Source organism: Talaromyces stipitatus, genomic scaffold (genome assembly GCF_000003125.1).
Source record: "Talaromyces stipitatus ATCC 10500 scf_1105507295555 genomic scaffold, whole genome shotgun sequence".
NCBI classification, from domain to species: Eukaryota; Fungi; Ascomycota; class Eurotiomycetes; order Eurotiales; family Trichocomaceae; genus Talaromyces; species Talaromyces stipitatus.
Window position 1 is genome coordinate 1,084,146 of NW_002990116.1, and position 23,298 is coordinate 1,107,443.

Here is a 23,298-nt window from a genome sequence, read left to right on the forward strand (position 1 = left end):
AACCCAAACCCGCTCGACAATCTTTGTATTTTACGTGGGGGCAAAGACAGTCCTCCTGTTCCTCTTCTTTCTATTTATCATATGCCCTTTTTTTGTCTGTCCGAGTGCTACATCTTGCAAAGCAAAAGCTTTACAGAGACAAGTTCTGTCTCCATCATTCCGATTCGAGATACCCCTGTCTTACCGCCACTCCGCTGCTAACCCTTCCGCCCACATCGAAATTAGCCTGATATACACCACAACAGCGAATTCGAACGACTTCCGTGAATATCCCTGTCAATTCCTATCATGAACACCCAAGAACGGTTGCAACGCGCCATCTCCATAGCGTCTGACCCCTTTTCAGAACCTGAAGTCTACTACGGTGGACCTGACGGTCACCATGATGGCGCCGATGGGCACCACCACCGGCGCACGTTCTCAGCTGTGAGTGACAGCTCGGGCATTGATAAGAGTGGTTGAGTTACTGATTATGGTAATTGGAATTTAGGATTTGAGATCCGTCAATCGGGACGACATCAAAGAGTTTCTTGGGAAGCTGCCCGCACGGCGGGGAAGTCATGGTATGTACTGTGTGATATTACCATTGATGTGTGGAGCAATATGCTCATGTGTGCTTTTCCAACAGATGAAACGACTTCGGCGCCACGCAAATTCTTGATCGACGTCGACAAGACGATCGCGACACTGCTCGAGCGGGAGGATACTGACCAGAATATGGAAATCACTATTGAGGATGTTGGTCCTAAGGTCGGTAAATTCCAATTGGCCGTGGGGTGAGACGAATATTGACTCTCGCAGGTCCTGCCAGTTGGAACGGCTGCTTCTCACGGGTATAACAAATTCGACGTTCGGGGCACCTACATGTTGTCCAACCTGCTCCAGGAGCTCACAATAGCTAGAGAATACGGCCGCAAGAGGATTGTACTCGATGAACAGCGCTTGAGTGAAAACCCCGTCAGCCGGTTGTCTCGCTTTATCAAAAAGACTTTCTGGAATGCCCTGACCCGAAGGATTGATGGGTCAAACATTGCCGTTGCTGGGCTGGATCCCAAGGACTGGACTGGCGATCCACGGCCTCGCATATATGTGCCACCTGGAGCTCCGGAGCAACTGGAATACTATACAAGGATTGCGGAGGAGAATCCGGCGATGGGGCTAGATGTCCAGAGATTGGACGGCCCAATCACCCCAGAGTACGTAAAGAGCTTGAATCCTAAGCCAGGTTTGTTAGCCGTGGAGATGGAAAAATATATCGATCCGGTGACGGGCAAGCAAGATCTGCGCGGTGTTCCGTTCGTTGTCCCTGGTGGTCGGTTTAACGAGCTGTACGGTTGGGATAGTTACATGGAGTCTTTGGGTCTGCTCGTCAGTGACCGGGTAGACTTGGCCAAGGCTATGGTGATTAATTTCTGCTTTTGTATCAAACACTACGGCAAGATCCTCAATGCCAACCGCTCATACTACCTTACTCGATCACAGCCTCCTTTCCTCACGGACATGGCATTGAGAGTATACGACAGGATCAAAACAGAACCCGATGCGCTTGAGTTCCTACGAATGGCGACACTTGCAGCAATCAAAGAATACTACAGTGTATGGACCGCAGAGCCCCGATACGATCCAGCTACAGGTCTTTCGCGATATCGTCCTGAAGGACTAGGAGTCCCTCCCGAAACCGAAGCCAGTCACTTCCTTCACCTTCTCACGCCATATGCTGAAAAGCACGGGATGTCATTCAACGACTTCGTTGCTGCTTACAACGACGGAGTTATTAAAGAACCTGAGCTTGACGAATATTTCTTGCATGATCGCGCTGTTCGTGAATCCGGCCATGACACATCATATCGCCTAGAACGGGTCTGTGCCAATCTAGCGACCGTCGACCTCAACTCGCTCTTGTACAAGTACGAAGTAGATATCTCACGAGTCATCCGTACCTACTTCAAGGACAAGCTGGCGATCCCTCCAGAGTTTCGCACCGCGCAAACAGCAAATGTCGAGTTTGAAACTTCGTCTGTATGGGATCGTCGAGCGAGGAAGAGAAAAATCACCATGGATAAGTTGATGTGGAATGATGAACAAGGTATGTTTTTCGACTATGATACAGTCAAGAAGCAGTGCATATCGTACGAGAGCGCCACGACGTTCTGGACCATGTGGGCTGGATTGGCCACTCCAGAACAGGCGTCGAAACTCGTCCGACAAGCACTTCCTCGCCTGGAAGAAGCTGGCGGTCTAGCTTCTGGAACGGAAAAGTCGCGTGGAGAGATCAGCTTGACTCGACCTAATCGTCAATGGGACTATCCCTTTGGCTGGGCTCCGCAACAGATGCTGGCATGGACTGGTCTTTTGCGATATGGATACCAAGACGATGCAGAGCGCTTGGCGTATAAGTGGCTGTACATGATCACCAAAGCGTTTGTCGATTTCAACGGCATTGTTGTGGAGAAGTACGATGTCACGCGTCCGATTGACCCTCACCGAGTAGAAGCTGAATACGGTAACCAAGGATCAAGCAAGACAGGGTAAGTCATCCTTCTCCTCGTCAGATTTTGCTAACGTATGTTTAGATTCGGTTGGGTCAATGCCAGTTACGTATACGGCCTCGAAATCCTCAATGCGCATCAGAGACGAGCATTGGGAGCAGTGACTCCATACGAGACGTTCAGCAAGGCAGTTGATCAACAATTCCCTTACTAATCACTGTATTTTTCCTCGTTATTCGTGTTGATCCAAAAATGATTCTAGACGATATGACGAATAAATTGCCAAAGAGGTGCATGGTGTTTGATAGAATTTATTCTGCATGTATGTTAGTGATGATGTAGGGGAGTCACGTTTCTTCCTCTTTTGCTATCTTGTTTTTCTTTCCGTAGACAGGATTCCCAGAGTTTATAATAAAATGTATTCATCAATTCTTGACTGATCTAGATTCCCGATAGACGTCCTCGGGACCGTCCATCTAAGAGCGGCCCAATTCCGAACCATTTGATGTATATCCTTGCAAAACGACGACCAAATCTAAGCTTTCTCAAACTAGCTAGATACTATTATTCATTTGTGAGCATCCTCAAGCTCTCCAAATGACTCATTCCGACATTTCTTCGTATCAAGTCCTGCCAGTGTACATCTTTTGAGTCATTCCTCTGAGCCGAGGTCTACGGAAAGTGCTGTGACAAAATTCGTGTATTGTACGGGTTATGTGAATTACTAGTGCGGAAATGCGAAAACCGGGGTCATATCTTTCACACTTGACACCAGGTTGCTTCGCGAACAGTTGATAAGAACTCAATCAGGCTATATGTTCAATTTAGAGACGCAAATCGAGTATAATAAATATTATTATTGTTTGACAGGGGATAACTGGGCGATATTCTGAGTTCACATGCAAATCGTGAAGAAACATAGTATGGTAATAACGTTACGAGAATACAGTCTAGAACTGAATTATGCTGCACTGACATTGTTATCGATATGGAAATTGGTCTTGCGATGCTCTTCCGATACATTCATTATACTCCCTGAGAAGAGAGAGAGTCGCAATGTTTGACTGTCTTCCTTCTATCAGCGGTAGTTAATGCCTATTTGCACGAAAACCATCTCCTCTCCAGCGGCGATAGCATATGTAGTCATTCTCAAGGACGAATGGAAGTAAGAATGAACCAGAGTTACGATACAGCATATAATTGGCTAAATTCAGCCAAATCTAGAGCTATTCGCCTCCCTCCGAATTGCGGAGGCAGTGTTAAGCTTGTGATTGAGGAACTATTTTGGACGAACCCAATCATATCATTTATTCTCAGAGTGACACTGCAAAAATATAGCCAAATCCCAAGACAAATACACCAGGTTTATGTACGTTGTATGATCTGCTGGAATACATGTTCCGAGCCTTACCGACCGACCCCGGTAACCCTATCAAAGCTCGGGTATGTGACGGCGTCATGAAGACACAAAATCTGTGGTTGAACTTTGCCTTGGCTCGTGATTTCGGCTTGATGGAGACCTTGCGTCTCGGCTATGAAATGTTCTTCTTGCTTTTACTTTAATAGCTCTAGATCCGCTTTTTTCTTTCTTCTTTTTCTGTAGTTTCATCTGTATAAATCTGTATACTATCTAGTCAGAACCTAACAGGTCAAGCGTTAGGGTTCCAGAGATTCATTCCTTGAGTACTTTGTCAAATACTATCCTCGATTGATCCGTACTCGACTCCCGGAAAGAACAGAAATATATCGAAAATGGGCGTCACAGACTTCGAGCTCGAAGACCAGAAGTATCTGGAAGAGGTCAATGCTGTCAAGCAATGGTGGACTGATTCACGATGGCGATACACAAATCGCCCCTTCACTGCTGAGCAGATTGTTGCGAAGCGCGGCACACTCAAGATTGAGTACCCCTCCAATGCACAGGCTAAGAAGCTTTGGAAGATTTTGGAGGAGAGATTCAGTGTACGTCTACGTGATTCCTGGGGGTTTGACCAGCAAGCTGACACAAAATAGAACAAAACTGCTAGCTACACATACGGCTGTTTGGAACCAACTATGCTTACGCAGATGATCAAGTATCTTGATACCATCTACGTCTCCGGATGGCAAAGCTCTTCAACCGCATCTTCGACCGATGAGCCCTCTCCCGATCTTGCAGACTACCCCATGGTATGTTAATTACTTCTAGCTGCTCTACTAATCGGCCCATTGCTAACATATTTCCAGAACACCGTCCCCAACAAAGTCAACCAATTGTTCATGGCTCAACTCTTCCACGACCGAAAACAGCGCGAAGAGCGTATTACTACCCCCCGCGAAAAACGCAGCCAGGTCCAGGACTACGACTACCTCCGACCCATCATCGCTGATGCTGATACTGGCCATGGTGGTCTCACTGCCGTTATGAAGCTCACTAAGCTCTTCGTCGAGCGTGGTGCTGCTGGCATCCATATTGAAGATCAGGCGCCCGGTACAAAGAAGTGTGGACACATGGCTGGCAAAGTCTTGGTGCCTATTAGTGAACACATCAACCGTTTGGTTGCTATTCGTGCTCAGGCTGATATCATGGGTATGTCCTTGTATTTTGTATTGTATAGTCCCGAGGTCGATCAATCTAACCCGCAACAATAGGCACTGATCTCCTCGCCGTTGCACGAACCGACTCCGAAGCCGCTACCCTCATCACCTCCACTATCGACTACCGTGACCATGCCTACTTGATTGGATCCACCAACGCCAATATTCAACCTCTTAATGATTTGATGGTTGCCGCTGAACAGTCTGGTAAAACCGGTGACCAACTACAAGCCATCGAGGACCAATGGGTCGCTCAAGCCGGCCTCAAGAGATTCGACGACGCTGTCATCGACACAATCAACAAATCTGCCTCTGGTAACAAGAAGGAACTCATTGACAAATACTTGGAAACTGCCAAGGGAAAGAGCAACACTGAAGCCCGCGCCATTGCAAAGAGTATCACCGGAGTGGACATCTACTGGAACTGGGATGCCCCCCGCACCCGAGAGGGTTACTATAGGTACCAAGGTGGTACTCAGTGCGCCATCAACCGCGCTGTCGCCTATGCTCCATTCGCCGATTTGATCTGGATGGAGAGCAAGCTTCCTGATTACCAGCAAGCTAAGGAGTTTGCCGAAGGTGTCCATGCCGTCTGGCCCGAGCAAAAGTAAGTCATCTTCCTGCCACCCCGGTCAATATAAGTATCAGATCATTAATCTTTTTTTTTCTGTGCAGACTCGCCTATAACCTCTCCCCTTCCTTCAACTGGAAAGCCGCCATGTCCCAAGACGAACAACTTACCTACATCGACCGTCTCGGCAAGCTCGGCTACTGCTGGCAATTCATCACGTTGGCCGGTTTGCACAGCACAGGCTTGATCAGCGACCAATTCGCCTCCGCCTATGCCAAACAGGGTATGCGCGCATACGGTGAACTCATCCAAGAACCCGAGATGGAGCGCAAGGTCGATATTGTCACGCATCAGAAATGGAGTGGTGCCAACCTGATTGATCACAGTCTTGCGATGGTGACGGGTGGTATTAGCAGCACTGCTGCTATGGGTAAGGGTGTGACTGAAGAACAGTTCAAGTCCTAAACATATTATTTTTTTGCATCGTTTGCTTTGAGATATCGTCTTTTTGTATATGTTCAGGGTTGAATTCTATCACGTGATGTTGTCTGTCAACGGACATGAAACAAATCGTCCTGTTTTCTTATTTGAACGTTGCGAATAAAATGTCCAAGTCTACATACACCAGTACGCACGTAAGTTTCACTGAAATGATTCCCTTTCATCCGAATCAATCGTGCAACACTGTAGTCTGAAGACGCGTTCGCGCGAAGCGGGAAGATATTTGTCCTAGAGTCCATACCACCATCAGCAGATGTTGAGCATATAAAATCGTTGATAGGTAGATACTATGTACTAGCGGCCTAAAGATGGACCGTGAGCATGAAGATCCTACGCGCGTAACTTACCGAGGCTCCTTAAAAGCTTCCAAGCCCCAAGCGCGCTGATTAGCATTTAATGGAGCTCGGGAGTCGGACCTGGCCTAGGTAACCCCGCAAGCTGTGAGCATAGCTTACCCGTCAACGCTTCTTTTCTGCCTGCGATCTTTACTTCTTTTTCTCCACTTGTTTCTCCTTAATTGCCTGCCTTCACATGATACGGAGAAGGTATATCTACTATCTTAACGCCACTTGACTCTTTTAATTTTCTACTCTTGATTTATTTATTTATTTATTTTTTGGTTAATCTTATTGTGTTCTGCTCTTTACTCTGGACTAAGTCGCCAGCCAGTGACAAGTGATCTTATACCATTACCATATCTTACATCTCCATCATCAAGATGGTTGTCACCAATGAGTCCATTAAAATCCATCCGCTGGAGTATACTCCAGTGGAAACCATCCAGAAAAAGATTGCCGTACTAAAGGACTCTTTTTACGACTCCAAGACTCGACCAGTGGAATTCCGCAAACTCCAGCTCCGGAAGCTATATTGGGCGTAAGCTATCCTATCCTATTCATATATACCTTTGTCCAATAACTAACGAATGAGAAATAGCATCCGCGATAATCAAGATCGTATCGTTGAAGCGCTGGCGCGCGATATGGGAAGACCCCCATACGAGGCCCAGGTAGCCGAAATCATGTGGCTACTTGGAGAGATTCTGTTTGTCTTGAAGAATCTCGACAAATGGCTCAAAGATGAGCCAGCTCCCGATATCCCTTGGCTTTATAAGCCATTGGCCCCCAAAATTCGTAAAGATCCGATGGGAACGGTCTTGGTTATCGGTTCATGCAACTATCCATTCCAACTCACATTCTCGCCCATGATCGGTGCTATCGCTGCCGGTAACACTGTTGTGCTCAAACCCAGTGAACAGCCTACCAATTCCGCTCAGGTAGCGCAGGAGATCGTTGAGACTGCCTTGGACCCTTCGTGTTATACGGTTGTACAGGGTTCTATTACTGAAGTGCAAGCCCTCTTGGCTGAGAAATGGGACAAGATCCTCTTCACTGGTAGCCAAACCGTCGGCCGTATCATTGCCAAGGCTGCTGCACCACACATGACCCCCGTGGTCCTTGAGCTCGGAGGCTTGAACCCTGCCATCGTGACACGTAATGCTGACCTTCGTATTGTAGCTCGTCGTCTACTATGGGCCAAGACTCTCAACGGCGGACAAACCTGTACAGCTCAGAATTATATTCTTGTTGAGAAATCAGTGCTCCCAGCATTGATTGAGCAGTTGAAGAAGGCGTACAAGGAGTTCTACCCTAGTGGAAGCAGCAAGGGACCTGATTTTACACGTATCATCAATGACAAGGCTTTCCAACGACTAAAATCCATGCTGGACAACAGCAAGGGTAGGATTATAATGGGAGGTACTGTTGATGAAAAAGAACGATACATTGAGCAAACCTTTATTGAAGTCGACTCCATCGAAGACTCGATGGTTATCAACGAGACCTTTGGTCCTATCTGCGCCGTCCTTCCTACCAACAATGTCGATGAAGCCATCAGTCTCGCACGCAAAGTCCAGGATACAACACTCAGTGTATCCGTATTTGGGAACTCAGCAGATCACCAAAAGGTCATGGCCGGTCTTCGGTCCGGCAGTGTCTCTCTCAACGACGCCCAGCCACATGTCAATACTCTGCCCTTCGGCGGTGTTGGTGAAAGCGGTACTGGTGCCTATCGGGGCCGATCCAGTATCGACGTCTGGACTCATGCTCGACCCTATACCAACACTCCACGATGGATGGAATATTTGCTTGATGCCCGTTACCCGCCGTACACCGCTAGCAAGTTGCGGATGATCAAGTTGTCGATGGATGGCTCTCCGGATTTTGATCGTGAAGGTCGTCAGAGTCGATTTACCTGGTTGAAATATATTCTTGGAGGAACTCCATCTCGTGTTGCTGCTGTTGCTATTAGTAAGTTATGATTCCATTTCCTTTTTTCCGAACTCTGCCGTGGTATCGATCGATCCTGTGTCTTGTCTATTTGATTACCTCTTTGAATGCTTTGCCATCATAACATCTAAACATCAACGTCTATGACTAGATGAACAATTTACGACTGTCAATGTTGGCTCACAAGCCAAATGAGTTTCTCATTTAGGGCTGTGATCGTCTGAATCGAGCACTGCCCGCCTTTCTTGCCCTATGAATGGCAATTCACCTTCGAAAAACTTTTGATCCGATACCCCCTCGTTATTCTCGAAATTGTGATTGATATATTTTCCATCTTTGAATCCCTAAGTCGTTGATTTTATTTTGATCTTTGATACCAATTTCTTGGAAAAACTAACTAATCTAACAATCATTTTCTCCTTATTCATTATAGTCGTCTACTTGATCAGAGAATATCTGAAACGAAATTCGAAGCTTTGAGTACAATTTCCAGATGGGAATATAGTCGCTCGTTAGTTGAATCCCATCTTGGGACAGTGAGAACTGACAATCAGAGGAAATCTGTACTTTTGCATCTATCTACGATATTGGATCCACCTCACAATCAAAGTCTTTGCCTTTGGAGCTGTTTGTTTTAGCAATTCGTGTACGATGTATGTACTTTCTAGGAATTTGATGGCTTTTTGGTCTTGATTATTCAATCATGTTCACTAGACTAGTATTTGAAGACGTAGTATTCAAATATTGATACATTTCCCGTCACTGCAATGCTTCGCATTAATACAAAAAGATTGGAGAAACTAATCCAAACAAACACGCTCCAATAATCCAGAATGCAAAGAAGGGACACTTCTTATAAAATCAAAAGATATGGAGACAGACTAGAAACGACTCTCAATACCCCTTCGACTTACACAAAGATATTTCACACCTTTATAAGGCCGTACACCCTCACCCAAACCCCGGCTTTTCCGTGGATCAATATTTATACTGTCCACTCGGATACCCGAAGGTAGCCACCCTTTTACTGAGAAAGAGACAGTGGCGGATTTGGGCATAAGAGCTGAATGGATCTGTTCTTTACGGGAGGCGCTTTCCTTGAAAGGTGGGTTATTCGTAGAATGTGCGGTGGTAGAAGGAGGTGGTGTGGAAGTCTGGGATGAATTCGGTTTGTCAGGTGTCAAAGTCGATTGTCCCTCGACGGCGGCATTGGCTGCAGAAGTCTTTTTTGATTTCGGTTTCTTTTTCTTCATTTTCGTGGATTTCGGTTTTCGCGGTTTGGAAGATTTCCCTGTAGGGTATGACTCGGATGTGTATGTTGTAGGGTCTTGTTGATATGAATCGGCATCATAGTAGCCTTGTAACAGTTCTTGACCAGCTGCAATCTCTGCTTCGGTCTCGTCTAAATCATCATGATAGCCAACGACTGTGCAACGTAACGTCGCCGTGCCGGATACCGATCCACTATCTTTGGTGTATATTCGCCATTCGAGATAGTCGTCACCAGGTGAATAATCTGCTTCACCTCTACTTGGGCGCATATCTGTTATATTTCGGACTGCCTGGGGAATAGGCACGTGAACAATCACTTCGTCGAGGACAGGAAGTGATGGGGTACCACTGTTGCTCCCGCCTCCTAAAAAGGAGGGTGTCGAGCTCCCAGAACCAGTACGTCCGGTATTGGCTTGTCGGACGCCCGGGAAGCTTGTGTTGAGAGTCAAACGAACCTCAAAATCTTTCCCGCTTGGTCCTAATGATTTCTCTACAGCAACAAATGCCGGTAAAAATAACTTCTCCATATGTCTCGGCGGCTCGTCAATGCTTGGATCTATTGGGAGGAGGTCGGCTTCATATCCAGCGAGTATAAACTTTCCATCCGGAGGCACAAAGCTCAGCTCCCCAGGTCGCTCTCTCCAACGCGCAAGACGAACACAAGGATGAAACACGGGTAGTCGCATTTTCTGATCTATCGCTCGTTGCCCCCCTGGCGTTGTGAGGGATAGTAGAAGATCAGGGACACCAGACACTTTTGCTGTGAATGCTATTGTGCCGGAAGCCAACGCAGAAAGTAATCGTCCGGATGGAGCTATTGTTACGGACAGGCTTTCAATTATATCAACGTATATCTCATTCGATGTATGGCGCACGCCAGGCCGCCGCCACGGTATAGCTGGCCCCAAAGCCGATGCAGCCCTAGAATTAGGCAATTGCGGTTTGAGCGGGTTGACAGAGGCTGTACTCGGAGATGCCGCGCTGATTAAGATTTCCATTAGCATGAGTGAAAATGCAAGCACGCAATGTTGATGTTTTCATACCGTGGTAACCCGACACCTCCCAGGAACTTGTTCATCCAACCCGCAGTCTCAACATTTTCTTGAAGGGCATTGATTTCAGTATTGCTAACCAAGCCCGCATCGCACATTTCCGTTAGTAGCTGTGCGACTACATCGTAGTTCGATTGTAGCTTGGTCGACAACAGAGGAGCCCCCACGAACTCCTCAAGCACATCGACGACTCTATGAAGGAATTCGAGGACAAGGAGGGGTTCGGTGTCAACATCGCTCGGAGAAAGAAATAGTAGATTTGAATGTGATATTGAAAATACAGTCACGGCAGGTGAGGTCTCTGTGAGGTACAGTAACGAGGGACGTGGTGCGGGGTGTGCCAGGAAGTGCCATATGAGAGAGGATGCGGAGGGCGGCCGAGAGCGATACACATGTTCTAGAATTGGTACACTAATCAGCAGTTAGCGACGATGAATGTCAGAAAATCGGGAGAGGAATCATACTTGTGCTCGTCGTAAATATAGAGCGCTCTAATGGCGCCGTTCATGATGGCAGTTTTGAGTGTAGATGTAACCGATCGCATACCTATGACGCTGGCCGGCCGGTGATATTTAGGCAGGCCGCAACTAAACAAGTTCTGCCGCCGTATGCCGCCGACGCAGCTTCGACAAAACATGTGCTTCTTCCCACCTTTCAGCAGACACTCGATTTTTTGCTGAAGGGCTGGTATCAGATGATTAAAAGGGTGGTGAGTCTAATAATATCTGATCAAGCTTGTTGAGTTTACTAATGACAACCGGGCATAGTTACTACAATAACTGACCAGCACTGCTAACCAAGAAACCGTTCGACGTCCTCTCATTTCTTCACCAAACAGTCATGACGAACTCCAAAGCACCTTGGGAGCTGAAGGCGGAAGAAGTCGAAAAACAGGTTGCAGGACAAGATCAGTATGAAGACTGCTTAGCATGTCGAATCACCGGTAGGACATCCACAAATATGAGCTTTTCGACGTAACGGTTGCTAAAGACAAATTGTCATTGTCGTTAGGGTCCGCGGCGTTTATTGGGCTCGGAGTGTATAGCTATTATACAGGAATGCAGAATCTGAGAAAACAAGAGACAGCAATTATGAGAAGTGCGAGCAAATATAAGATGGGATCAAGGCAGCTCGGCATAGCAAGTCTGTCCGCTTCTCTCATAGGTCTAGGACTTTACAGGGCGTTCAACTGATGTAGGCTCTTGGCCATGATTCACGGATTGTATTATAAGAAAGTCTCTTCTTCCATTGAATATTCATGTATAGTATATAAAATAAAGTCTAGAAATGGGGTTCTGATATAAGACCGCCAACTGCGAAACAGCCCATGATGCATAAAGACTCCTCATAAATGCTAAGAATATTCCTCCACTTCCACTGGGTATCACAAATGCATGCCATCGTTCCGTCGTGTATGTGTATTAAAACCTCATGTAAATCGCCCGCGTTTGCCGCCGCCAAAAAATTCGCGCCCATTTAGGCCCGATAAGTCGAAGAAATCAGGGAATTGAAGCTTGCGCTTGTTCCCCACACTTGTCCCATGAGTTGGTGATCGTCGAGCAGAGACGTTGAGACGACCGGCGGTTCGGGTATTCCGTGGTAACATAGATATTCCAACTCCAGTAGGCTCATCTTGTGAAGTGGAGGTCATGGACGAGGTGTCTGATGATTGCATATCGACGTCTTGTGAGAAGACAGGAAAAGTAGGTCCGGCAGAGAATGTGAAGACAGGAGGTTTAGTGAATGTAGTATCGGCGGAGTCAGTTGGCTGCACAGGCTCGGTCTGTTGGGGCCGTTGCTCGTCAGTGGTGGCATCTTCTGTTCGAGGTTGCGTAGGCTCAGGATTATGTCGTAACTGATCGTTGTCATGATGCTCCTTCCGATAGACTACCGGTGATGAACTTCTCGCTGGTTTATCGTCATCCTCACTTTCACTGTTGGATGGGACTCCATCGAGTCGTTCCGTGGCCCATTGGCGGACCTGCCACCCTTCGCCATCTCCTAACCCAAGGTGCTTTCGATCTAGGAAATGCAAGAGATCTTCAATTGCTTCTTGATAACCAAGTTGCTTCGCCTGGGCCTGGTCTGTGACAGCACTCTTATACAAGTTCGTGACCGAGAGAGCAGCGGCTTTAAAAGCTTGTAATAACTGTTCGGGCGGCTGAGCATGTGACGTAGAGCTGGGAAGTGATGTGTTCAACGATCTCATTGAGTCCATGATGGGCGATCCTGGTGGGAATGCCCTTGGGACAACTTGAGTTGGTGTCGAGTGGCCTTCTGGAAGAGGCCCGAGCTTGGAGAAAAAACGAAACTTGTGGAAATGTTGTTGAGGATCTTTTGAAACAAAAAAGGAGTGAAACGACAAGATGCTTCTCGCTCAATTTAGAAGGGTCTCGTCTATCTGGACATACGCAAAAAGCAAAGAGAGACAAGTCAACCAATGTAGACAACGACAGGTCGAGTGTCGTCGTCGATAATCAGACCAGATGACCCGACTAGTCGTTGATGGCAACCGGATTAATCAGTTTAGTCGCTTTTCTTGGTGTGACTTAGACGATCCGCTTCCACGTGATTCAGGGCATCCCGCACTAATCCCAAATGGAACTTTATCTGGTATCTGATTTTCGGCAAAACAATGTTCCTCGGATGTTGCTGAGTCAGCCAGAACTACCAATCAGAGCGCGTCTTTTCTACGCGCCTGGACTAGGAATTTCCCATTTGCCTTCCCTTTCGCGATCTCTGATGACTTCGATTCTTCATCATCTCATTCACATTTCGTTACAACGGACGCCAGGCAGCACGTACAGCTATTGAGATTAGGTAATTTGGTGCCAACTTATTGTGCGATTCATCCCCTAGCGATTATCAAGGTCGCCAGAGCTACATAGCCTCGATCTACAGTTTGAGCAAACTTGAGCGTCTTCAATCCCATCGCTTCCAGGGCGCTACCACCGCCACCATGGCGCCCTCACGCAACCTTCCGGACTCGGATACTTCATCCCAGGTGGATACGCCGATGACTGACGGAAACGAATCTGTTGCTCGTATTCCTGTCGACGAGCCCGACTACCCCATGGCTGTACGTCCATTCTGCTTTCATATATCAAAGCACTTATAGAGCTTTTACTTATCTTATTCTCACTGTAGGACTACCAAGATACTCCGGATTATACAGTATGATACGATAATATCCCGTGAAAAGAACATTTGAATGAGCGGCAGGATTGACATAAGAATTATAGGATTCGGATACCAACCCCAACACGACTGCAAGCAGCATTGCAGGCGATCTCACTCATACAGATGGACGCAAACGGAGGTCCGAAGCTTTTCAGCTCAGGAAAAGCGTTCTCGGCAAGCAGCACGGACGATTAGACGAGTCAAGGGTTTGTTCGCATGGAAGTCAATCATTGAGTTCAGTAGGCTAATCGTTCTCTGTTGTTTAGGAAGATGACTCGATTAGGCGATTCCGATATCTCCTAGGTTTAACAGATTTATTCCGTCACTTTATCGAGACCAACCCGAACCCGCGCATTAAAGAGATCTTGGCGGAAATTGACCGACAAAACGCCGATGAAACTAGCAAGGCTAAGGGGTCTTCTCGCAAAGGAGGTGCTAGCGGCGACAGGAGACGCCGTACTGAAAAGGAAGAAGATGCAGAACTTTTGAAAGATGAAAAGAGCGGCGGAGAGACAGCCACCATCTTCCGCGAGTCCCCAGCCTTCATTAACGGAGAGATGAGAGACTACCAAATAGCCGGCTTGAACTGGTTGGTTTCGCTTCACGAGAATGGCATATCGGGTATTCTTGCAGACGAAATGGGTCTCGGAAAGACTTTGCAGACGATTTCTTTCCTTGGCTACCTTCGACACATCTGTGGTATCAACGGACCACATCTGGTTGTAGTACCGAAGTCTACCTTGCACAACTGGAAGATGGAGTTCGCAAAATGGACGCCCGAGGTCAACGTTATGGTCCTGCAGGGAACCAAGGAGGAACGCCATGAGCTAATTACTGAGCGCCTTGAGAAGGAGGATTTCGATGTCTGCATTACCAGCTACGAAATGATTCTAAAAGAAAAGTCCCATTTCAAGAAGCTTGCTTGGGAATATATCATTATCGACGAAGCGCATCGCATCAAGAACGAGGAATCTTCACTTTCTCAAATTATTCGCGTCTTCCACTCCCGCAATCGGTTGCTTATTACCGGAACGCCTCTACAAAATAACTTACACGAACTCTGGGCTCTTCTCAATTTTTTGCTTCCCGATGTCTTTGGCGACTCAGAAGCATTTGATCAATGGTTCTCCAATCAGGACTCTGACCAGGACACTGTTGTACAGCAATTGCACCGTGTTCTTCGACCGTTTCTGCTACGCCGAGTCAAGAGCGATGTTGAGAAAAGTTTGTTGCCCAAGAAGGAAGTCAACTTATTCGTTGGTATGTCAGACATGCAGGTAAAATGGTACCAGAAAATCCTCGAGAAGGATATCGATGCTGTGAACGGCGCTGCTGGCAAGAGAGAGTCGAAGACCCGGTTGCTCAACATCGTGATGCAGTTGCGCAAGTGTTGTAACCATCCTTATCTTTTTGAAGGCGCCGAGCCCGGTCCACCATATACAACAGACGAGCATCTTATCGACAATTCGGGCAAGATGGTTGTTTTGGACAAGATCTTGAACCGCATGAAGAAACAAGGAAGCCGTGTGCTTATTTTCTCCCAGATGAGTCGTGTCCTCGACATTCTTGAAGATTACTGCGTTTTCCGGGAGCACAAGTATTGTCGAATTGACGGTTCGACGGCTCATGAAGACCGAATTGCAGCCATTGATGAGTACAACAGAGAAGGCTCGGACAAGTTCATCTTCTTGCTTACAACCCGCGCCGGTGGTCTCGGTATCAATCTTACCACTGCAGATATTGTCGTACTTTTTGATAGCGATTGGAACCCACAAGCGGATTTGCAAGCCATGGATCGCGCTCACCGTATCGGTCAGAAGAAACAGGTCGTTGTCTTTAGATTTGTCACGGAGCATGCCATTGAGGAGAAGGTTCTCGAGCGAGCCGCCCAAAAACTACGGCTGGACCAGCTTGTCATTCAGCAAGGTCGTACTCAGCAACAGACAAAGAATGCCGCATCCAAAGATGAATTGTTAGGCATGATCCAGCATGGAGCTGCTGACGTGTTCAAGAAGCAGGGAGGCACGCTCACTGGTGGAGCTGAGATGACTGATGATGACATCGACGCAATCTTGCGCAAAGGTGAAGAGCGCACGGCAGAACTCAACAAGAAATACGAAAAGCTCGGAATCGATGATCTTCAGAAGTTCACTTCGGACAATGCCTATGAATGGAATGGTGAGGATTTCACGAACCGTAAGAAAGACATCGGTATCAGCTGGATCAATCCTGCCAAGCGAGAGCGCAAGGAGCAGTTTTACTCTATCGATAAATACTATCGTCAAGCTCTTGCTACTGGTGGACGTACCGCTGACCCCAAGCCCAAAGTACCACGTGCTCCTAAACAAGTTTCCATTCATGACTGGCAGTTCTTTCCCCCACGTCTGCATGAGCTACAGGAGAAGGAGACAGCGTATTTCCACAAAGAGATTGGGTACAAAGCTGTCCTTGCTGATGGAACAGACGAGGACCTGAGCGAACGTGAAGCTAATCGAGACCTTGAGCAACAAGAGATTGACAACGCGGTACCCCTAACTGAAGAAGAACAGGCCGAAAAGGCCCGACTTTCCGAAATGGGCTTTCTGCACTGGAATCGGCGAGACTTCCAACAGTTCGTAAACGGGTCTGCCAAATTTGGTCGAACGGATTACGAAGGTATCGCCACTGAGGTGGATAGCAAGACTCCTCAGGAAGTGAAGGAGTACGCCAAAGTTTTTTGGGATCGCTACGACGAGATCAATGATTACCCCAAATACATCCGCGTCATCGAACAAGGCGAGGAAAAGCTTCGAAAAAATACACACCAGCGGAAAATGCTTCGAAAGAAGTTGGATATGTACCGCGTTCCACTACAGCAACTTAAGATCAATTACACGGTATCTACCACGAACAAGAAGGTGTACTCCGAGGAGGAAGACCGATTCCTGCTTGTTATGCTTGATAAATTAGGCAAGGAGGATGATACCGAAGGTATTCAACTCTTCGAGAGAATGCGTGAGGAGATTCGAGAGAGCCCTCTATTCCGATTCGATTGGTTCTTCCTCAGTCGTACACCAGTTGAACTTAGTCGCCGATGTACCACGTTGCTCAATACCATAGCCCGAGAGTTTGAACCTGAGCCGAAAGCCAATGGAGAGAGCGGCAAAGCCCGCGGTCGTGATCGCGATCGTGTGGAAGAGGATGGCGATGAAGATGAAGACGAAGCGCCCGCCAAGAAGAAATCAAAGAATGGAGCAGCGGTGGTAAATTTAACCAAGGATGTCCTCTTTCCCTTACGTTATACTAACATGCTATGAACAGAATAAGAAATTAAAGGGCGTCAAAGCCGGCAGTAAGGGCTCATCTGCAAGCACATCCAGAGCTGCCAGCGTCTCATCCAATGTTCAGAGCAGTAAATCGAAGAGCAAGAAGAAATGATGAGTCAGAATCCGGTGTATATTGTGCAAGTTTAGTGTTCCCGGGGTTTGTATCATTTGTTGATTTTGCTGTTCGTCATGGTTCGGACTCGGCTGAACGATCTATATCTTAGCTGAATGTCCTGCTCAGGTTGGTTTACATCGGCGTTTCAGTTTTTTGAGGAGGTTTATTCTGTAGAACTACAACTTGACTATTTGCAAAGATAATGATGACAGAATATTAATCAGTTAACTATTAGGTAGAATTTAGATATACTCTATTCTATTCAGATATCAATGCGACATACTCCATCTTACCTAGGCACCTAGGTAGGTTTACTCATTAGGAACAAGGCGGGTACAGAGTACTGTACCTGGGTATTGCATGAACTGGAGAGCAGATGTATCCGACGAAACATGCTAAGTATCCTAGGAAGTAGTGGATTTCTCCTCACTCCTCATCAACCTCTTCGAAAGATTCCTTAGGTATGGAATGCTGATCATGGATAGAGCCCATCTCAATCCTCCTGGGCTTCAACATGATGCTTGATTATACTGAGTCATCACTCACTAGCATACCAATTTACTCTCCTCTGCAATCTCTTCAATCCTGTAGACCCGCTGGCATTTTTGGCTTGGTGGGATTAGTTTCTCAAAGTCGTTGATCCCAGCACCAGAATGAAGCTCAGATGCAGTCAAGTTGGAAATGCCTAGCCAGGCTTCGTCAGTTCTTTCAGTGTCGTCTGGGCTGCTCAGTCAAACCTTGGAAAAAAGCACAACCTTGGAAACATAGTTTTCGAATACTTGATCACATCACCTAGGTAGACTTTAGCGTGACATGATTCGTTTCATGGCCAGGTCTTGACAGGTTTGAATTTGATGGGAGTTGATACACGGCTCCAGGTCTCACGAGGACAGATGTCATCCAACTGGTACTCAGGGATCACCCATCGCACTACCATAAAAATACGCATAAATAACAGCAATATTGATGTAATTCGAGTTGTCGTAGGCGGATATGATATATCACCATTCTAATTTTAGCAAGATATCTCTCCGACAACTTATCCTTGGTTATTTATAGGTCCCTCACATCTAAGAGTAAGTGATCGGCTTGGTGTCGGGACACATGCTTAACGACCTTCTAATATAGCTACATATAAGTCAATGTTATTAAACCGCTTTATTATTCCTAGTTGAAGTCCTAAGTTGAAGCCGCGTCAGCTATTACATCAGGGTGTTTCAGACAATCCATCTAAATCAAACATCCATGCAATTGAAGAAGTATTGGATGACTGCTATAGACGTCGGAAAGGTTTTGCTTTTCACTGATACGCTTTTAGAATAACCATAGAACCTGTTCCATTCTCACCTGCTCAGATTAGGGCTAACTGTGATCGTGTGGTCGCTGACGTAGTGAGTCACCTGCAAGTGTCGGACGAATAGATGGAATCTCAAAGACAGAGCCGTACTAAAGAAGTGTTAATATCATGGTCAGAAATGGCCATCAAGTATGCTTAATCGATCTGAGGTATCGGCTGTGGCGCTGCTGAGTTGATAGCCATGCATACGTATCGAGAATACCGTAATTTACACTAATGCAATGATAAAGTTGGTAGAATACCCCGCAGCGGGCCGCTATTCCGCAGATAGAAGCTTATTTCAAGCAGGCATTGTTCCTGTATGAAATGAGTGTTTCACTGCTGATCCTCTGACTTGTATTTTGAATGAAAAAATGTCCATGCCGAGGATACTCATTGGATATAGGAATAGAGTGTGGCTTGGAAATTTAATGTTCTCCTACATCATTGATTGGGTATATCGATATAAATACAGAATACTACATCATATTACATTAGTCCGTACCACTACGACTGATCAGGCGTAGTGTACCTTGCACATCTCATCATCTCCAATGATATCGGGACTCGCTGGCCACTAGTATCTACATACTCCCAGCAATAAGGTGAAACTTGACTCCAGATTCCAAAACATGGTCTCAGAGTGAAGGCCTAGGTAAGTAATTGATTGCTTAGATTCATGATAAATCTGCACTTCGTGCCACGTCTAAAACTTAAATGTCGCTAGCCGAAAGTTGTAAATAGACATGAAGCATTATAGTTAGTACTTGTCATTGGCGGACGCTGACGTTGTCACTCGCATCGTCAACTGATAAGGTTGCTGTTAGTGGCGTTTGATATGTTGTTGATAGCGCAAGTGATGACGACAAGCTTGTTGCACTTAGCATCGTTGTCATGCGCCTCGATGAGTGGATAGCTTGACCTCGATTTAGCTTGTTATGATCAACACAAGCAGCCACACCCAGGTCCCACCTTCTTTCCGTGTGTCAACTCCAGTCACCGGTGCTTTTCTATGCTCTCTGCTCATATAAACCTCACTTCTTATCCGCTCTTCTCCTCTCCTCTTCTCTTCTCTATCATAAACAATCATTCTTAAACGTCATTCTCAACTGCAATTGCCGGTCCAATTCTATTCTTTTAGCATTACACCAAGGAACAACTATCTCATTTGCACACCATGGCTAGCAAAGTCAGAGTTCTCTTGAACCCCAAGTACAAACGTAACGGCACCAAGTCTTACGTCCATCTGCTTCGCAAGTATGGATTCGATACTACCCTTGATGGCCCGTACTTTCACGCAACCCACATCCAGCAGCAAGGAAAGTTCACCGCTGCCGGCCACGCACCCGTTGGTGGTCGTGCGCGCGTCCACCGAGCCTTGCAAAAGAAAGTAGATGGCCAGACAGGTGATGTTCCAGCCGATGATGTCCAGAATGATACTATGTACCTGGCTGAAGTTGGCATTGGTACTCCTGCTCAGACTTTGAAGCTGGACTTTGACTCTGGCTCTGCAGATCTTTGGGTGCGACCAGAACATCTTTGAAAATTTGACTCGTAAAAAATATGAACTAACAACTTCTAGGTATGGTCCACTGAATTGCCATCCAGCATCCAATCTTCTGGATCAAACCATACTATCTTTGACCCATCGAAGTCTAGCTCTTGGAAAGTCACCTCTGGACAGATATGGCAGATCTCTTATGGAGATGGTTCCTCTGCTTCTGGTGATGTTGGCACTGATGTCCTCAATCTTGGAGGCATTGAAATCAAGGACCAGGCTATTGAGCTGGCCAAGGACCTTTCTGCTCAGTTCCAACAATCAGAGGGGGATGGTTTGCTTGGATTAGCTTTCGGCACAATCAACACGGTCAAGCCACAAGCTGTTCAGACTCCAATGCAGGAATTGATCTCTCAAAACTTGATCCCGTCGGATGCACGGCTCTTCACTGCCCACCTGGGTGAAGCAGCCGTAAAGAGCGACAATTCTTTCTACACGTTCGGATACATTGACCAGGATACTGTGAAGGCTACCGGCAACCAGATCGTGTACGCCAAAGTCGACAATAGCCAGGGTTTCTGGACCTTTGACTCGGCTTCTGCCACCGTGAACGGCAAGACTATCAGCCGCTCTGGCAACACTGCTATTGCTGATACAGGTACTACTTTGGCCCTTGTTGACGACGAGACCGTTAAGGCCATCTACGATGCCATTCCAGGATCCAAGTACGACAGCTCCCAACAGGGTTACACCTTCCCTAGCAACACCTCCCCCGACAAGCTTCCTACCGTCACTTTTGGGGTTGGCGATACTCAGGTTGCTGTCCATAAGTCAGCCCTCGCCTTTGCCGATGCTGGTAATGGATACGTCTATGGTGGTATTCAGTCTCGTGGTTCCAACCCTTTCGATATCCTAGGCGACACCTGGTTGAAGGGAATCTACGCGGTATGTCCTCTTATCATCTTAATACATCTTGTTGAATTAACGTAGCTGACGTATACTAGATCTTCGACGTGGGCAACACTCGATTCGGTGCTGTTGCCAGACCTGATCCTGACGCTTCCTCTTCCTCTTGAATGATACCTACGACAAGTTAGTGACGAGTTGACGATTGATTTGATTCCTTACTGATTGGAGCATACCCTTAATGTTCCTGGAACGTCTAACACTGGCGGCGCCTCAACATTAGGGTAACTCTAGTACTTTCAAATTATCAATTTTCAGATTATTAATAATATCATTATGATGCCCCCAACAAATTCTATGGTCTATATGCAAGATAGAATCGTAATGTACACTTCGCGTAATCGTATAATACAGAAAAGGTGAAATATAGTACACAGACCCACTAATGATCTAGTCGAAATCGAAGGATTTCGGAGGCGTCGTATCTTCCGTGGCCTTCTCCGAACCAGTCCAAGACACTGGCACAGCACTCGCAACTCGAAGAGGAACGCGCATAAACATCTCCATCAACAACGCCGCCGCAACACTGACATTCAAACTATCGACACGAGCGGCATCATTGATTCCCAAATCGGGTCGGATACGGGCTCCAGGGATAGAGACGTACCCATCTGCCTGGGCTTTGATGCGAGGTAATAGACCAGTTCCTTCGTTACCGAGCATTAGAACCGTTGGTGCAGAAGTCAGGAGACTTGCACTGGGACTGCTTCCATTGGCAGCAACTGTAGCCGTATAATCAGCCAATGTGCCATGAGTTGCGGCCAGGTCAGAGACGTTTTGGGGAGAATCTGCGGCGTAAAAGCGCCAACCGTTCTCCCGCGAGCGGCGGATGAAATCAATTTCACTTTTAGCTTTGAATATTGTCATGTTCTCAGCGGCGCCTGCACTGGCTTTGATTGTGACCGGCGTCAGGGGTGCGGAGTTGCGGCCTGTCAGAACGAGTGCGTCTACACCCAGGTAATAAGCAGACCGAATGACAGCGCCCATATTTCCGGGATCAAGGATGCCATCTAGAAGGATGACTAGAGGGAACCGAGACTTCTCGACCTCTTCAAATCGTTCCACACGTGCAATGCGGTTACTCGAGCCATTCACTTCAGCCTCTTCCACGGACTGCTTGTCCAGACCAACTTCAAAAAAATCATCAATGGGTGAAGGAACGGGCCTTAGACTGGTAACCGGGATTTGTGGCATGGGCGACGCTTCAAGAATGACTCCATTGTGTGGACGGCCTGCACTCATTTTATCCAGTAGCTTGTCCCATCCCGCAAACGCCATCTTGACTTGTATTCCGCGGGCAAGCGCTAATTTGCGTAGGGCAATCTTCTCGGGGCTAAGTTCCTCCCCAACGGCTTGGTATATGTATAGCATGTAGAGTTTGCGGCGAGTACATCGTATAGCCGCGTCCACTGCAGATAAGCCGTATATAAACTCGGATGCGGGTGTCGTATAGGGTATTGTCGCCGGTACGGGTACGTTGGTCTTTATTCGTTCTGGAACGGCATCGGTCGGCTCGTGATCCTTGCCTCGCCTTCTTTTGATATTACCAGAGCCTTTTCCAAGCTTTTTATGGGAGTTCACATAGCCTTCACCACTGGATTTCGAGACTCTCCCTCTGTTCAACCAGTTCAAAGTGTAATCGCGCTTCTCATCTTTGTTACTGCGTCGTTTGGCAGGAGTATCACGGTCGTAAGATGGACGATTATTCCTGGGGTCTTCTCGAAAAGATGAAGCAGTGGAGCGTCTGTCATCCTTTAAAGAACGATCGTATTTCTGTCTCGATGCGTCGATGGCGGCTGACTTTCTAGCAGCGCGTGCGATATTTGAAGTCAGCGATGCATTTCGGGTGCCTGGCAGACAATTGTTTCGTAATATGACTTCGCTTGCAAAATTGACTCTATGGCATAATCTCAAGGATCTATGTGTTAGAGTAGTAATCATTGTGCCTCTCTGTGTAGATAAGCACAGAAAAAGAACTCCGATAATAGGTCAGTATCTGGCACAAAAATTGCTTCAATATATTTTCGAAGTATGGAGCAGATGTTCAGCCAATGGGAATGCCTGTACGCCGCGTGCTGACCGGGTCAACAATCTTCCGATACGCGTTTCGCGATCCCGCGTTAATTAGCATAACTTTCTGAAAGAATC

General features: G+C 46.9%; 9 protein-coding genes across 12 annotated transcripts, besides 2 other annotated features; 6 read left to right on the forward strand and 3 right to left on the reverse strand.

Moving 5' to 3' along the window:
- Positions 1 to 76: 76 nt before the first annotated feature.
- TSTA_115010 (alpha,alpha-trehalase TreB/Nth1) lies at positions 77 to 2,884 on the forward strand. The gene is made up of 5 exons (XM_002481646.1): positions 77 to 426; positions 491 to 563; positions 629 to 750; positions 802 to 2,528; positions 2,574 to 2,884. Exons 1-5 carry the CDS (start codon positions 289 to 291, stop codon positions 2,701 to 2,703), a joined length of 2,190 nt encoding a protein of 729 aa, XP_002481691.1. The 5' UTR covers positions 77 to 288; the 3' UTR covers positions 2,704 to 2,884.
- A 1,204-nt stretch (positions 2,885 to 4,088) lies between these two features.
- TSTA_115020 (isocitrate lyase AcuD) lies at positions 4,089 to 6,284 on the forward strand. Of its 2 annotated transcripts, XM_002481647.1 has the most exons (5): positions 4,089 to 4,451; positions 4,503 to 4,658; positions 4,716 to 5,058; positions 5,121 to 5,673; positions 5,742 to 6,284. In XM_002481647.1, the coding sequence occupies exons 1-5, from the start codon at positions 4,242 to 4,244 to the stop codon at positions 6,100 to 6,102; spliced, it is 1,623 nt and encodes a 540-aa protein (XP_002481692.1). In that variant the 5' UTR covers positions 4,089 to 4,241; the 3' UTR covers positions 6,103 to 6,284. The 2 variants fall into 2 exon arrangements, with proteins under 2 accessions (XP_002481692.1, XP_002481693.1); XM_002481648.1 differs by having other exon boundaries at positions 5,121 to 6,284.
- A 377-nt stretch (positions 6,285 to 6,661) lies between these two features.
- TSTA_115030 (aldehyde dehydrogenase, putative) lies at positions 6,662 to 10,354 on the forward strand. Of its 2 annotated transcripts, none has more exons than XM_002481650.1 (3): positions 6,662 to 7,014; positions 7,075 to 8,447; positions 8,578 to 10,354. In XM_002481650.1, exons 1-3 carry the CDS (start codon positions 6,857 to 6,859, stop codon positions 8,619 to 8,621), a joined length of 1,575 nt encoding a protein of 524 aa, XP_002481695.1. In that variant the 5' UTR covers positions 6,662 to 6,856; the 3' UTR covers positions 8,622 to 10,354. The 2 variants fall into 2 exon arrangements, with proteins under 2 accessions (XP_002481695.1, XP_002481694.1); XM_002481649.1 differs by having other exon boundaries at positions 8,860 to 10,354.
- Positions 6,734 to 6,753: a microsatellite.
- Positions 9,308 to 11,258, reverse strand: TSTA_115040 (AP-3 adaptor complex subunit mu, putative; the record flags this gene model as incomplete). Its single annotated transcript, XM_002481651.1, has 3 exons — positions 9,308 to 10,679; positions 10,742 to 11,161; positions 11,215 to 11,258. The coding sequence occupies 3 exons, from the start codon at positions 11,256 to 11,258 to the stop codon at positions 9,308 to 9,310; spliced, it is 1,836 nt and encodes a 611-aa protein (XP_002481696.1).
- Positions 11,259 to 11,409: 151 nt separating this feature from the next.
- Positions 11,410 to 11,943, forward strand: TSTA_115050 (uncharacterized protein; the record flags this gene model as incomplete). Its single annotated transcript, XM_002481652.1, has 3 exons — positions 11,410 to 11,459; positions 11,518 to 11,693; positions 11,762 to 11,943. The coding sequence occupies exons 2-3, from the start codon at positions 11,591 to 11,593 to the stop codon at positions 11,941 to 11,943; spliced, it is 285 nt and encodes a 94-aa protein (XP_002481697.1). The 5' UTR covers positions 11,410 to 11,459; positions 11,518 to 11,590.
- A 236-nt stretch (positions 11,944 to 12,179) lies between these two features.
- Positions 12,180 to 12,968, reverse strand: TSTA_115060 (uncharacterized protein; the record flags this gene model as incomplete). Its single annotated transcript, XM_002481653.1, has 2 exons — positions 12,180 to 12,772; positions 12,812 to 12,968. 2 exons carry the CDS (start codon positions 12,966 to 12,968, stop codon positions 12,180 to 12,182), a joined length of 750 nt encoding a protein of 249 aa, XP_002481698.1.
- Positions 12,969 to 13,709: 741 nt separating this feature from the next.
- Positions 13,710 to 17,629, forward strand: TSTA_115070 (SNF2 family helicase/ATPase, putative; the record flags this gene model as incomplete). Of its 2 annotated transcripts, XM_002481654.1 has the most annotated exons (5): positions 13,710 to 13,829; positions 13,993 to 14,136; positions 14,197 to 17,172; positions 17,231 to 17,376; positions 17,460 to 17,629. In XM_002481654.1, 4 exons carry the CDS (start codon positions 13,710 to 13,712, stop codon positions 17,345 to 17,347), a joined length of 3,357 nt encoding a protein of 1,118 aa, XP_002481699.1. In that variant the 3' UTR covers positions 17,348 to 17,376; positions 17,460 to 17,629. The 2 variants fall into 2 exon arrangements, with proteins under 2 accessions (XP_002481699.1, XP_002481700.1); XM_002481655.1 differs by having other exon boundaries at positions 17,231 to 17,629.
- A 1,919-nt stretch (positions 17,630 to 19,548) lies between these two features.
- Positions 19,549 to 21,440, forward strand: TSTA_115080 (aspartic endopeptidase (AP1), putative). Its single transcript, XM_002481656.1, has 3 exons — positions 19,549 to 20,208; positions 20,269 to 21,129; positions 21,189 to 21,440. Exons 1-3 carry the CDS (start codon positions 19,864 to 19,866, stop codon positions 21,258 to 21,260), a joined length of 1,278 nt encoding a protein of 425 aa, XP_002481701.1. The 5' UTR covers positions 19,549 to 19,863; the 3' UTR covers positions 21,261 to 21,440.
- Positions 19,731 to 19,761: a microsatellite.
- Positions 21,441 to 21,540: 100 nt separating the features above from the next.
- On the reverse strand, positions 21,541 to 23,281 carry TSTA_115090 (RNA methyltransferase, putative; the record flags this gene model as incomplete). Its single annotated transcript, XM_002481657.1, has 2 exons — positions 21,541 to 23,100; positions 23,231 to 23,281. 2 exons carry the CDS (start codon positions 23,279 to 23,281, stop codon positions 21,541 to 21,543), a joined length of 1,611 nt encoding a protein of 536 aa, XP_002481702.1.
- Between the last annotated feature and the right edge of the window lie 17 nt (positions 23,282 to 23,298).